General features: G+C 43.2%; 1 protein-coding gene across 6 annotated transcripts in view; it reads left to right on the top strand.

Annotated features, from left to right (window-relative positions):
* The window catches only part of usp2a (ubiquitin specific peptidase 2a), a 49,135-nt gene that overhangs the window by 20,174 nt on the left and 14,601 nt on the right, over positions 1-14,360 (top strand). For 2 of the 6 annotated variants that reach the window (XM_080025161.1, XM_080025160.1), the window contains exon 1: positions 3,444-3,866. The exons of the other annotated variants lie outside the window; for them this stretch is intronic. In XM_080025161.1, coding sequence (XP_079881287.1) covers positions 3,711-3,866 — 156 coding nt within the window. In that variant the 5' untranslated portion in view covers positions 3,444-3,710. Of the gene's footprint in view, positions 1-3,443; positions 3,867-14,360 lie in introns of those variants that run through there. 6 annotated transcript variants of the gene reach the window in all.

Genomic DNA, 14,360 nt, shown 5'->3' with positions numbered 1-14,360 from the left:
GATTGGGCTTCTTCATGTTTAATGTTCTGAATATTGGCGAACTTTCCCGCCAGAACAAGTAGGGTCCTTTACATGGACTTACATGCATTTCGACGTATTCCCTGCTGACCGCCTGGGGTGTCTGTGCCGAGCACTAGACACTATTCTAGCCAGTCGAGAAGTCACGTGTTCAAAGCGGCTTGACGCTTTGTAACTTCGTGACGTCGCATGTAACTTCGTGAAGTCACCACGCGGATGTTTCCATGTATGGTAATGCTGTCACTTCCCTGTTCGCGTCTGCCTCGCGCCCTTATAGGTCCATGCTCGCGCTTCCCGCCACTGAAAGTGTTCCGGAAGGAAGGTAACCAATCACAACGGAGTGGGGTTTGCAGGAGGGGGGAGGGGAGCGGAGATGGCCGAAGCACAGGCGGAGGGAGCCGAGATGGCCGAAGCACACACACTCAAGTGTTGACAGGACGTGCTGGATCGCCAAAATAAGAGAAAGAGCTTTCCGAAAATCTACATAGTTTTTTGTGATGTGATTCGTGTCAGGTTGCTCTATAGCAGTGTAAAACAAGAAATTAAGACCAGAAAAGTAGTATAATAGGTCTTCTTTAAAGGCTTTATTGGACCGCTAAACGATTTTAACAGTTTCTAGTAAAAACCCAAATTCCAATTTTGAAACTGAAAACGAACATAATATGTTAACTTTAACCAAGTACACACATGCACCCACTTAGCAATCTTTGAATAAAAGATGTTCCGTTTAGCCTCCCCTAAAATCATCACGCTTTTCAGTTTTCTTCAGTATCAAGTAAAACAAAGATAGACAGTTGTTCAACTAATAGCTAATTCTACATACTTCCAATGCTGTCAATACGCTAAAATTTTAACAAATATAAGCTGAAAAAGTGGGTCTCAAAGCATAGTCTACCTCAAACTGATGAGAACTGTTATTCCCAACTGGAGCACGATTCCCCCTCATATCAAGCAAGATAAATAATATTAAAAGGAGTCGAAAAAATCTATGAATATTACCTTTTTTAACATTCCACTATCAGTATTAAGTAGTAAGACTCAGAATGTCCCATCAACAAAGCTGTACTATTGGCGCCGATTTCAGATTTCATCCTGATTTAGACCCACAGCCACATGTCCTCGCTAACACAAAACTTTGGCAGCCAACCTGAGACTTTATCGGGTATCCAGTTCAGACTCCATTCTGTTCTGGAACAGTGACACAGAAGGCTCCATTCTGTTCTGAAACTCTCCCACATACTTTCACCAGCTCTCTGCTGGGACTTTAGGGAGGAGGCGATGGCAGCATGTAACATCTATGCTTGCAAGTTAAAGAATGGTATGTACCTTGTAGGAGTGTAGAATAAGGGGCCCAGGTCTGCCAGGAACAACAACTAATTGTTGAATAGCACTACAAACACATTTTGCCTAGGTTAAAATTAAACTCTTGAGTGAAGAGATTGTCAGTCTAATTCGCCTAATTTAGCTTAGGGAATAGAACCACTATCCCTAGTTAATTGTACTCTGAATTATCCTAGATAATTATGCTCAGAGACTAATTTTGTCCCATTTTTATACCAGACTGCTTAGCTTTTTTACATAAGATAGAACATTGACTCTTTGCCCCCTTTTCTCGCGATGTAGTTTGCCACCTCAAGGATTGGGACATTGAGGCACCAACACACATACACACACACACACACACGCACACACATACATACACACACCTGGTGATGGAATGTGCTCCTCGGCTAATTGTTGTGTACACAACACGCTTTAGTCTGGGTCATGAGATGACTGCCAGGGACATGTTGCACTCCTTTGGCTCTGCACATCCGTTCAGCTAACATCAGCCACCTTGTATTCTGTAGAGACAAACATAGAAAAGCTGGTTGCATTGTCATGGTCGGTAGCTGTTCATTAGAGATACAGGAAACAAAGGGCAGTCTTTAATGAAGGCAGGACATGGCACATAACACAAGTTGAGACTTTGACTCTCCTACGTTTTTTTTTTTCCTTATATGTTGTTTAGTATTGAATTTTGTACACCACTTTGGTCAACTGATGTTGTTTTTAAATGTGCTATAAAAATAAATTTTACTTTGACTTTTGACTTTGCCATAGCAGGGCGGGCACACTGCATTTTCACAATGTTGCCTGTTTGGTGTGTTGGTGACCCTGAGCTCTACTGCCAGTAACTGGTGAGGTGAGGAACAGCACATTCTGTTGTATTTATAATTAGCAGCATCAGTTTGGAAAGAAAAAAGTCTCTGATCGTATCAAGAGCTTCAACAGTCATCAGGTGATTGTAGTCAACAGCTTTGTGTAGCCACCATCAGGACTTTAACATGTCACACCTAATATTCCCTCAACCACTTTATTTTGAACTGTCAGACAGGTCGAAATAAAGTCTTTGTTTAAAAAAACAAAACAGATATAACAACACATTGTTGTGTGCTTCTGGCTCAGTCAGATTCAACCACACATTATATGTCACCTGACACGTCATGGTCATGGAATAGAGAAACACCGTTGCAACACCTCCGTGTTTTGCAAATGTTGTTCTGGGGGCTCAGGCATCAAGTATTTAAAGGAAGAGAGTCGAGTTTGTTCTAGCACTGAGAGGAAACCCCTGTAAACAAGGTATCATTGGGGACTCAACGATGAATCTTACTTTAGTGTTTGCTCATTTCAGCGCCTTACAGCCTATTGCTTTGGTTGTTCTTCTGAACACCCCTTTTTATATTATTGTTCCATCTCACTGCTCTCATTATACTGACTTTTCATCTAATGTCAAGGTTACAACAATATATTCTATTGTTGTTTTAAATTCAATTAATGTTCTTAGTGCAACTCTATTTGCTGTTTTCCCTATACGGAGCATCATTCCTGTTGATTTTTCTTTTTTGACAAACTCGATAAGCCTACCTGCTAATGCACTTGGGTTGGTAAACGTCTATAAGCCTACTAGGGTATTGGTCTTTGATTCTAGAATAGCAGTCGTTTTTCCTTATAGCCTTCTCTTATTGGACAGTGTTATATTAACCTCTGCACACCCCTATTGTCACACCCTATGAAGTCTTGTGTCATTGTTACCAAGCTGTTGCACTGTAGCCTATCTAATATAACATTGTGTCACGTAAGCCATGGCTGAAACGATGTAGGTTAGTTTTCCTGTCAAGATCACTATGGAAATGAGTAGTCTCCTTGGACCAGTCCTTCACATTGTTGAAGCAGCGTGCAGAAGGATGGTCTCTGACGTCATCAGCCCTGCCGGAGGGGGGCGGGCTTCCAGTGCTGTACAACGGGCTGGAGAGAGCACAGAGTATACACGTGTATTGCCATTTCCAGACCGAATCACGCGCGTAGCTCAAACCATACAGCAGCCAGCAGCTCTTTTGTCATTGTAACGTTTTTTTTTTAATTATCAGAGTAATTGTGTGTGCTCTGCTGCTCTTCATGGGCTATAGCTTACTGTAGGTGGATCAATTTAAAGGGCGAGCCACAGGTCTTCTATTCGGTGTGATTTGTGAGGTCGGTCGGTGCCGTTATATGAATGAATTAATGAACGACTGAATGACAGCGGGCAGGGAGCCTATCAGAAATCGAGTGAAACGACCCAGCAACCGAGGAGTACGAGCCCTAGGGGGGGAAAACCTTCGCTGTCGTCGCAATAACTGTAACCGGCTGTCGGCTTCGCTTCCTCCGCCAGCATGCCGAGCTTGCGACAGTCCTACACGGTGACCGTTCCCGAGGAGCCTCCGGCCGCCGCGTTCCCCTTCCTCAAGCAGGAGATGCGGAGGAAAGGCAGCATGTCCGGCTCCGTGCTGGTGTCAACTTTCGTAGGGCTTCTCATCAACCAAGCCAAGGTAAGAGACCACGGAGCCCGCTACGTCTCTGCCTGCCGGCCATTATATCGCGTTATTACTCCTTTATTGGTAGAGCTGGAGTTGTTAATATGCTTTGTGCGATATTTAAATATGAAATGAGGCATATGCTATGGCTATCCGATAAAGCAGTTATTCAGTGACAGGAATGGGATCTTATATCACCAATTCTCACAGTGGGTGGAAGGACTGAACGAACAGTTAAATAAATAAATAAATAGAAAAATACATAATTAATAGCCTTCGGGTCATGCTATTCTAAATATATCAAACGCTCATTACTTTACACAGTTATATGAAAGGTTATATTCCATGTTCTACGAGCTCTGTGAAAAAATTGTCCCTTTGCTGGCGGTTTCAACCATTTAAAAAGGACGCGTGTTTAGCCTGATGTCACTGCCAACGTAATGTATCGCGTCAAAGATGATGTCAGCTGTGCGTTGAAATGAGTCATTTGCCGAGGTATAAGCCACTCTTTTAAGCCGCTGTGCTGTGCCAGAATCAGTAGGTCTGCACTGGCAGGTCAATGCTTATATAACCGCCGTTTAATCCCCCTCACACACACTACACTACAGCTGCTCTTACTACACTCACAGCGTCATGTATTACTGCAGGCCTGTAATGGAACGGAAGTAAATACAGAAGTAATCCATTCTGACTACTCTCTACACTGAAATACCCAATAGTAACTGTAGTAACATAGCATAAAGATCCTCTATACAATCAAAAGGCATCAAAAAGTCCCCTGAGGAATAGGTTGACCAGCAGCCAGAAAGCAAATGAGACACTAAGTGAAGTCCTCCCACACTAGAATGATTTCTGTAATTAAAAGTCAAATGTAATTTGTGTTGGTATAAGTGTAATTCCACGTGTGTTTTGTTGGGTAAAATGAGATTATAAAGTGTTTACACTTTGTCAGTTGTATTTGTTCTTATATTAGATGACACAGACAAATTACTTTTAGTTTGTGATCGCCAGAGCCTTGCTTCTGCAGTTGTGTGTGTGTGTGTGTCTTTTATTACCGTATGTGTGCACGTTCCCGAGCTACAGTGTGTGTAGAGTGGAGCTGGCGCTTCTGTGTGCCAGTGTGTGTTATGTAATGAGAAATCACATTAGAAAACACTTAAGCGCTGGGCAAGCTTGTCACACTGTGGGTTTTTAGTTGTCACCATCCACCTGTCCTGTCCTTCACTGTCTCCCACCGTCAGTCCTCCATGCAAACCGCTGCACGCACGTCAAGGGGAAAAGTGCTCTGTGCCTCTCTTAGCAGGTGTATGTTTTATTGTGTGCATGAGAGGGATGTGCGTGCACTGCACTAGTGTTGCCACAGCCTAAAGTTGGACTGTATCAGTGTTTATCTGTGCTGCACGTTTCTGCACAGCAGGCTCACTGACAGCTGTGAGGTTGAAGGTGCCATTGGCAGTGGTATAGAGTTCATGTTGAAATGACGATTTTGCTTACACAATCGACCTGGCCTTTGCCAACAATTTGAATCAACGCTTAATCATTTTGTTTCAAATGAAGCAGTGTGAATAGTAATGAACAGTAATCATAAGGAATCTTTACTTAGATCTAAAGATCTACATCGTTGACTGATGATTTTTAGTGGCACTTCACGTTGGACTTGATTTGAAAATGTGTTCAGTTATGTAATCATTCAGGCTTGTCATACTTTGGCACATCTGTCTTTTCACAGATGAAATGGTATGCTTATTTTATTATTATTATTATTATTATTATTTTCAACTATTGCTAAATATTAGCAGCAGGAGCCTGAGTCACTGACATGAACTGCAGTGGGAGTATTAGTTGATCTCTTGTATGTATGAGGATATCATGTGTGGAATTTCTTACAGCACACCATCGTGAGGTAGGCGTCCATTAGAGTTTCCTCCAGTGTAGTATATGGAGTGATAAGGCCCAGGCTTCAGGCTAATGCAAACACAAGCCTGTGACCTCGTTGGGTCACTCTTCTACTGCTTAGGGTGAATGTTTTCCCTGCTAGAGAAATGCATACCGGTGCAGATGTGTGAAGATCTACAGAGCTGTTGCATAAGAAGCCCATGCGCTTGCTTTATGGTCACATGCTCTCTGCTGTTATCTATACAATGTTGGGTTTTGAGTGTGATTCTCCCGCTGGGCGAAAAAGCAGTGTGTGAACACAGTCTTCTCACAGTATTTCATCTTATCCGACCGACATGCAACCAATGGGCCTCTTCATAGAATCATTCGCTATATTTATTTGTATTTCTTCGAAAGACAACTGTTCTCTTCTTAGAAAGAGGAGCTCAATGTTGACTTGTTTTCACATAATGTGTATATGTAAAGGGTGTGAGATAGATGACTCCGTTTCACTGAGCTCTGATGACTTATTTCATCTGTGCTTTTTGGAATGGAGCAATAAATAGTCTCTCTTTCCCCTATCAATGCCAACGCCAAGTGTGTGTCTGTACGCACACACGCACACACACTTACTCACTCACACACACACACACACACACACACACACACACACACACACACACACACACACACACACACACACACACACACACACACACACACACATGTAGACTGGTGTGTGAGGGCACAAGTGTCATTCCTGCTCCCATTGGATAGACTGGCCAGTGGAAGGAAAGGTTGTTCATAGAGAGTGAGAGAGATTGTTTATGATGGTGTGCCAAACAGAGAGACAGGTCAGAACAGACTGTTCTGCTGCTCTCTCTCTCTTTCTCTCTGTCTCTCTCTCTCTCACACACACACACACACACACACACAACACACACACACACACACACACACACACACACACACACACACACACACACACACACACACACACACACACTGGTATGCCAGCCAGCCAATCAGCGGTTGGCGTTGGGCGCTGCCAGGTGGACCAGGCATCCTGCTGCTGCTAGTATGAAGTTAAAGTGTAGCCACGGCCACTCAAGCAGAGCAGGGAGGGGGGATAGTGGTTGGCTATTGCTCTGGTGTATATCAGTTAGATATTTGTCATCCACATTGAATTGGAATCAGCTTTTTGAGTCTCCAACGGTGTGCATTGATATCATGTTTTGATATTAGTATTCAGTGTTGGTGTCCCATGGAGGTCTAAATGCTGCTTCAGCAGATTTTAAAGCTTATTAAGGACTTGTGAAATTGTTGTTATTCCGATCATTCATGTAAGATGTATGAGTATGTACTGTGAGATAATACTGTATATGTAAATTGACAGAGCCATTTTCCATGTTCATAGCATCTTGAATCTATCTCATCATCTTTATCATCTTTATCGCTTTAATATCTCTGGGTCTATTAGGATATTGTGGCAGTATTGAGGCAGGACTGCTTTATGGAAATCAGATTGGATATGATTAGAATGTGTGATTAAATACTATAATGGTTATTAAAAATAAATACATTGTAAGCCTAATATTGAATCCATATCAAACTGTTTCTAAATTCTCATTCCAAAATATATTTGTATTTATGTGACCATTGATATAAAATACTGTCAATCTCAGTGACCAGGCGAAGCATTTCCTTGTGCTCATTTTCACTATGAAGAGTATATGTAGCAGGCACTCATTAAGAGTTTGGAATAAGCTGTCCTCTGGGATTTCATTAGGATTTATCCTTTGTGCTATGCGCTTGTTATTTCCCCACACCGTCTCCAGCCCTACACAAAGAGTGTGTGCAGTAGGTTGTTTAATGGTAGTCCTTTAAAAGGTTATATCTAGTGTTAACTTCAATGGCGATGGAGCTATTTAGAATGCAGGTCGGCCGATATATAATGCAGATATCAAATAGTTTGTTTTATTTGTTGTTTTCTTTTCTTTAGTTTTTTTTTTAAACATTTGATGAAATACAATATTTTACCTATAATAACAATAGAGGAAAAAGTTAGAATGGTAAATGGTAAATGGACTTGACTTATATAGCGCTTTCTAGCCGATTTTCTCAGCCCCAAAGCGCTTTACATTAATTATTAGAAATGTAAAAGCGCCAAGATTTTTTTACAGTGTACATGAATCTTAATGCAAAGTTTGCATATTAATCGGCTGATGGATGGCGGTGATTTTACCCACTTGACTTTCCTGAGCTCAGGTTTCACTATCAAGACAATGAATATGTGCTACAGTGAATAGTTTATGACTCTGATGAACTCTTGCCTCTGTATCAAAACAGCTTTAGTCACATTGTCAGGATGGCTTCACTGACAAAGCATTAGAAAGAAAGAAACCCCTTGGGCCGGTTCTTATTGTTGTCATCTTTTGATCAGTATCAGCTGGAATCTGGTGCTAAAACACAGCACGTCTGGCCTTTGGTTACACTTGCACTCCTAAGATTAAACACAGAATGCGTGGTGTCGGACAGTTTTATCTCCATGCTGGAGGCCAAAGTTCATTGAGTGTTAGGAGGTCTGTCCTTCCTATTCCTCTTCCTTCCTATTGTAGTGTGTTTGTTTTCCTCATAAGTCACCCTGGAAAGCAAAGCCATAATCATGGATTATTCATTGCTGCCGGCCTTTTGAACTTGCTTTGAACCATTTCCTCAGGCCAGTAGACACACATCTTTGACTTATTACTTCCACTCACCAAGCTGGGCACACACACACACACACACACACACACACACACACGCCAAAGGGACATTTCCGTTGTCTCTTTTTCCCGACTTTAGGAAGCAGTGGTGGCATTCTCCGTGGTGGAATGCTTTCTAACATGACCCTCTATGTGTTCCACCGTGCCTTTTTAGCCTCAGAGGAATCGGGTTTCAAAAGTAGCTCGCTAGTGACATTTATGAATAGAGCATTTATGCAAAGATCTCCCCCCGGGCTGAGTACAGTACGCAGCAGTCCGCTCACATGGAAATCCCAACAGAGGATGTTAGGTTCCCTCTTGTGACTGTTGGAATTGATTTATTATCCACTCTCTGTCTTCTCCTGGCACACAATGGCCAACTGCAAGTGAAAATTAGACAGATGAACACGATTTATGAATGTGTTATGTAAGTTAGTGAGGTAGTTAACTATTAAACCATCTTACTATATTGTTAGATAACCCAGAGGGGATGCTTGGGGGTTGCCTTTAAAGGGTTCCCACTTTAACCCCTGAAGGTTTGTGAATTTAAAGGGGGACAAATGCAATGCCTTTTGGAGTGTTTTTACACCTGATAGTCCTCTTGCATTTTGTATATTACCAATATGCAGTGGTAGCAGCCACGTGAGAATGTTCGTGTCACTCATTGGTAAGATGTGTCTGGGGCGGTGCAATAACGTAATTCCTGAAGTGCTCTTCAGTTGGTCAGAATTTCCATGTGGGAAAACTACAGAAAGAAACTACAGGAAGCAGATGGTCTCCCTCATCCCATAATGCATAGTGTAGCTGGCTACAGCAACTCGTTACCCAGTTCCTGCTGCAGTTGGGTCTCAGTCTACTCACTTTCTCACCACAAACGGACCACATACACCAGCAAGGTCTCTGTACGTTGGATTGGTTCACTTACGGTGTGACCCGGGTGACATTGCTGTGTTCTCACCTTCGCATATATTAGATAATAAAAGTTAATTCGCTTCACCAGATCAACAACATTACTTCTTTTACATGTTCAAATCACTATAAAAAAATCTTTTGGTGGTTATGCCCCCAGACCCCTAGCCTGGCTCCGCCCGCCTACCTACTTCCGCCCAAATTTAATTTTCCCTTCAGTAGTCAGTCTGGGGTGTATTAGTGGGATCCTGCTCGAACAGATTTCTGAGTGTCCAATCAGCAAATTGAGCGAGTGGCTGAGAGCGATGACGTTGAAGTCGTGCTCCAGTTTCAGTTGAATGCTGCGTTCCTTTATACTCAGAACTCGGAAATATCCAACTTGGTAGTTCCGAGTTCCGACCTGTCTGTGTTCCAGTGCATCTGCTCGGGAAAGTATGGACGCCTACAACCTTTCTCATCCAAATAACTAAACGTTAGGCTCAAGCAAGTTACCGTTGCCAGGTACCGGTAGATCCATAGACTACAATATGTTGTGAAGTCGGAAATTGCCGAGTTCCCAGTACAACTGGAACGCACCGTCAGAAGCCTGCTCATGACATACGTCACAACCAAACGTTATGCGATTGGTTGGTTGATCCAGAGTGGCACTGGGCAGATCCAATAGTTTTAAACTTCAACAGACACCCGCCTCCAAGTGAGTGAACGTTTGCCAAATAAAGCAGTTCCAGACCTTCTGTACAAATGAAATGAAGTACGATGGTCTGGTAGCATACAGGGGTTAGTTTTCGGACATGTCACTTATTCATGGCTTAAGAGTTTGTCTGTCTGGAAACTAACCAGGGTTCAATTCAATCAACCCAAACACGGCAGGTGTGAAAGCGCCCTAAAGATTTTGATAATGGACATGGATGGAAAGACATAGGTCATTGAAATTGCCTCAATTTCTTTTTTTTTGTGCAAGAATATAAATGCGTTAGTAAACGTATATAGGCTGGGTTCAGCTGTCTGCACCTGTGTGTCCTGTCGCCTGTCCAGTCTCGATTTACAGCTCAAACTGTCTGGAGAAGAGAAAGTGAGACGTGTAGTGAAATACCTGTTAGCTTCTATAAACCTGCTTGTTCTGATTATAAAAGATAACTGTGTTCTAACAGCAATTAACCTTGATCCGTATGTCAAACTATGCCATGTTGGCTCCTTGAAAGTCCTTCAAAAGTCCTTACATTGGAAGTTTGAGAAGGTGTGAGAACCCTGTGCTGCCGATAGTTTGAGGTATTTGTATAAATGTATTTAAATGGATGAAAAAACCTTGAAATAAGTAGTGTGGACTTTAAAGATCTCTGGTATTACTAAACAGCCTTTTGAGGGGGCTTCAAATCATCACTTTATTGCAAAGTGTAGCCTTAGCTGAACTTGAAGCTGCCTTGATTTAACTTCACACTTCCTATTCGAATGTTTAGAATGATGGCCTCTGTGCACTGGCCTCATCGCATAGTTTTATATCGATTGTATTACAAGATGAACATGTTACACTGCTCCATCTTTGCAGTGAGTGCATGACTCTAATCCCACACAGCACATACTGTATTGCATCACAGAGTTTGCTGTGATTATAGCTACAGGCTGGGATCAGAGCATGAGCCCTCCATTCATGAATCGTCTCACACACACACACACACACACACACACACACACACACACACACACACACACACACACACACACACACACACACACACACTGTACAATGAAGAATCCTGTTTGACACACTGCTACACAAATGAGGATTAAAAGCCTTGGATTATGATTGTATTACACAGTGTCAAATGAGTAGAGGCAGTCGGATTAAAACAAAGAGACATTAGTTCATTTTCAATATATTGCTATTTTACATATAATTGTCACAGACGTTGTAAACAGCTGCTTTATATATCCCAGTAGTCACTAGTATCCCCACAATCAGAGCCCTGCAGTGCAGTGCGGGAGATTTTCCTCAACACGTTGTGTGAACGCTGCGCTAAAAGCTACCTCAGCCCCGCACTGAGGAGCTGCTAAGTGACCGGAAATAATGTCATTAGTGTGGCTTTAAGTGGAGAGAGCGTGAGTGTCCCGTGATGCTCTGAACGCCCCTACTCTAAACTGCACGAAAATGGTCCTGGTGTAAGAGTCACATCTTTTCCAAGTCACTTGTTCATTCCCAGTTCCCCACGCACAAAGTTCTACACTACACAAACACAGACACACACACACACACACAGCCCTGTTACTGTGATGTCGCCATGTCCTCTAGCTTTCCATCCCACAAAAAAAAACTAAGATAGTTGCTACGGAGACAGAGCAGGGATGTTGTTACATGGACGTGACGTCTGCCCAGGTTGGCTGAAGGATGAGCCAATAGCAATAGAACGAGGAGGCGTTAACTGATAAAAGGCAAAGCTGCTATTTTTGGGACTGGCCGTGGCATTACTCAGCAGAGTGCAGCAAAGTCAGACGTTCACATTCCAATAGGGGATAGGGAGAGGTGTGAGGGTGTCTGTTATCAAATCAAACTGGAGGTGACCAGGGAGGATTTGTCCTGTGTCCTGTAATAGTGAAGTCATCGCTCTGTGTGTGTGTGTGTGTGTGTGTGTGTGTGTGTGTGTGAGTGTGTGCGTGCGTGCGTGCGTGCGTGCGTGCGTGCGTGCGTGCGTGTGTGTTGTACAGCCACGGCTAATGAAGCGCTCCATCCACTACAGTGGAATTTACAGAAAGGAGGATTTAGATAAGCCACAGTTAATTAAACCGTAGATTTGTTTTCCACTTCCCCCTCCACAGGGTTTACTGACTCTTTTCTCCTGCATCACTGACAGATGGCGGGGGGGTTATTTATATAATAATAAAAAGCCCTGTGGGCATCAGTTCTCATAAGGTAAGCTGCATGTTACATGCTCCTAAACGTGTGTACATCCAGTAGACTGGCAGCAAAGCTCAGGACAGGACTATAGCTTTGGACTGTTTGTCATACAAGCAGACACAACATCCAGATGTTCTCTGGGACTGTGGACTTGTCTAGCTCAATACACCAATTGGAAAAAGAATTGGCACATTATTATCAGTTTTGTCAAAATCAGTAAGTCTAATGCTACTTCCTATATTGATCCATGCAGTGTGATCACCAGTTAATAATCAGTGCATTATGTTGAGTCTGATATGACCATCTCTAAATCAGTTGAACCCTGTGACCTTGACTGTTGATGTTGACGCACACAGCAAGTTGAAGATAGTATAACAATTCAAAGAAGTTCCCAACGCCCTCTGACAGTGTTAAGACTGTTACTGATAGCTGATTGAACAGTGTGATCACAGTAGGACTACTCCTCTGGCTCATCCAGTGCACACACTGTTGTTACTAAGGGCTCACTCACACTAGGGCCGCTGTTCCGTGCCCGAGCTCATTTGCATACTAAAGTCTAGAACATTTGGCTAGTGTGACCACACCATCCGTATTCCAGCACGGAACAGCCCCTTGGCCACGGCACACTTGGGAGAGGTGTGCCGTGGCCAAAGTACAGATGCTAATGAGATGACACATGCACACGCACGGATACGCAACCTGAGCTGGCTGACGTAGTCCATGCGCGACCCTTCTTCCCCACAATAATTGTAAACAATGGCGGCAAGAGGTTCACGAGTGGGTTCCGGTGCAATCGCGAAGTGGAGAGTTTGCTAGAAATTTGGACCGTATTCAGTCGCAGCCATGGTCGCAGCTGGATAAGACCCACGAAAATTCGGAGGTGTTTGTGGCTACCCGCGACTACTGTTGTTCTCCATTGTTGTTCTACTAATTCCAGCAGCGAGGACGCTTGGTGATGACGTATGTATCGTTTGACGACGTGATGACATATGTACGATGGAGCAATCGTGCCCGGGCCGCGGCCTTTGGGAGCAGTGTGACCACGGGCCAGCGGGGGGAGTGGGGAGGGGGGGATCTTCCTGTAGCACGGAACAGGCAAACATGCCTAGTGTGAGTGCGCCCTAAGGTATGAGCACACACCGCACACTGCAATCAAGTTGTATGCAGAAATGCAAAACTTAACCAGAAATGATTGAATTTAATGTCATGCAGCACACATATAAAAAACACATGTGTGTAAGGAATTGAGGCAGTGGTGGATGATGCCATCTTTAGTAAATAGCTTATTGTCCTTGAAGGCCCCCGTAGCTTCTATGAATTCTCCCCAAAGGGAGGGGTTAGCCAGGGAGGGTTGACACTTGAACCATCCTAGCTGTTTTAAATGGTCTCACCTATTTTCTGGTGGTCCTGATACACACAGCACTCTCAGTGAATGTGCTCTGGCTTGGCCACAGGTGAGGGTAACATGGGGGCATGTGGGTGGGATAGATTACAGCTGCTAGAGAGGTCAGGTGACTGCTTGTTAAGCCCCAAAGGGTTGCTCTCTGCCCAGCAAATATACAAGCTCAGGTTACCACACTGTTAGTCTCTCTGCTTGGCCACTGCTCAGCTTGTTTTCAAACATAGCAAAGACATAACTTGTTTTTATTTTATTATTGCTTAAACAATACTGTATTATGACACATCTGTTATTTTTCATGCAGAAAGGATTTGTAGATGGGAGTTCTAGGCCGTAACAAAAAAATATATATTTGCGTTAGTTTATGAAATCATAACTGCACCAACACACGACATGTCCTTTGACGTTGTAGTTCAGTGTAGCTGGTGGAGTGACCGCTGTCAAAAGTTCATCAAATCTGGCACAGCTTGTGTTTTCTGAACAATAATTGACTACAGCCTCCGCTCCTTAATGGAAAGCACGAGTGTTTGTGTTCCTTCTCCACCCCCGCGTTGTTTATTACTTAGCAACTTAATTACGCAACCACTCAACTTATGTAATGAAAGCCATGACATGAGTTCTGCAAAGCATTTTGTGCCATTTATAGATATTTCAAATGGACGCTGATACGCGCTGCCATCTGTTGTGTTTGG

The sequence above is a fragment of the Ammodytes marinus genome (genome assembly GCF_949987685.1).
Source record: "Ammodytes marinus genome assembly, chromosome: 3".
NCBI classification, from domain to species: domain Eukaryota; kingdom Metazoa; phylum Chordata; class Actinopteri; order Uranoscopiformes; family Ammodytidae; genus Ammodytes; species Ammodytes marinus.
Note: the sequence above shows the minus strand (reverse complement) of the source record. Positions and strands in the feature narration are given on the sequence as shown.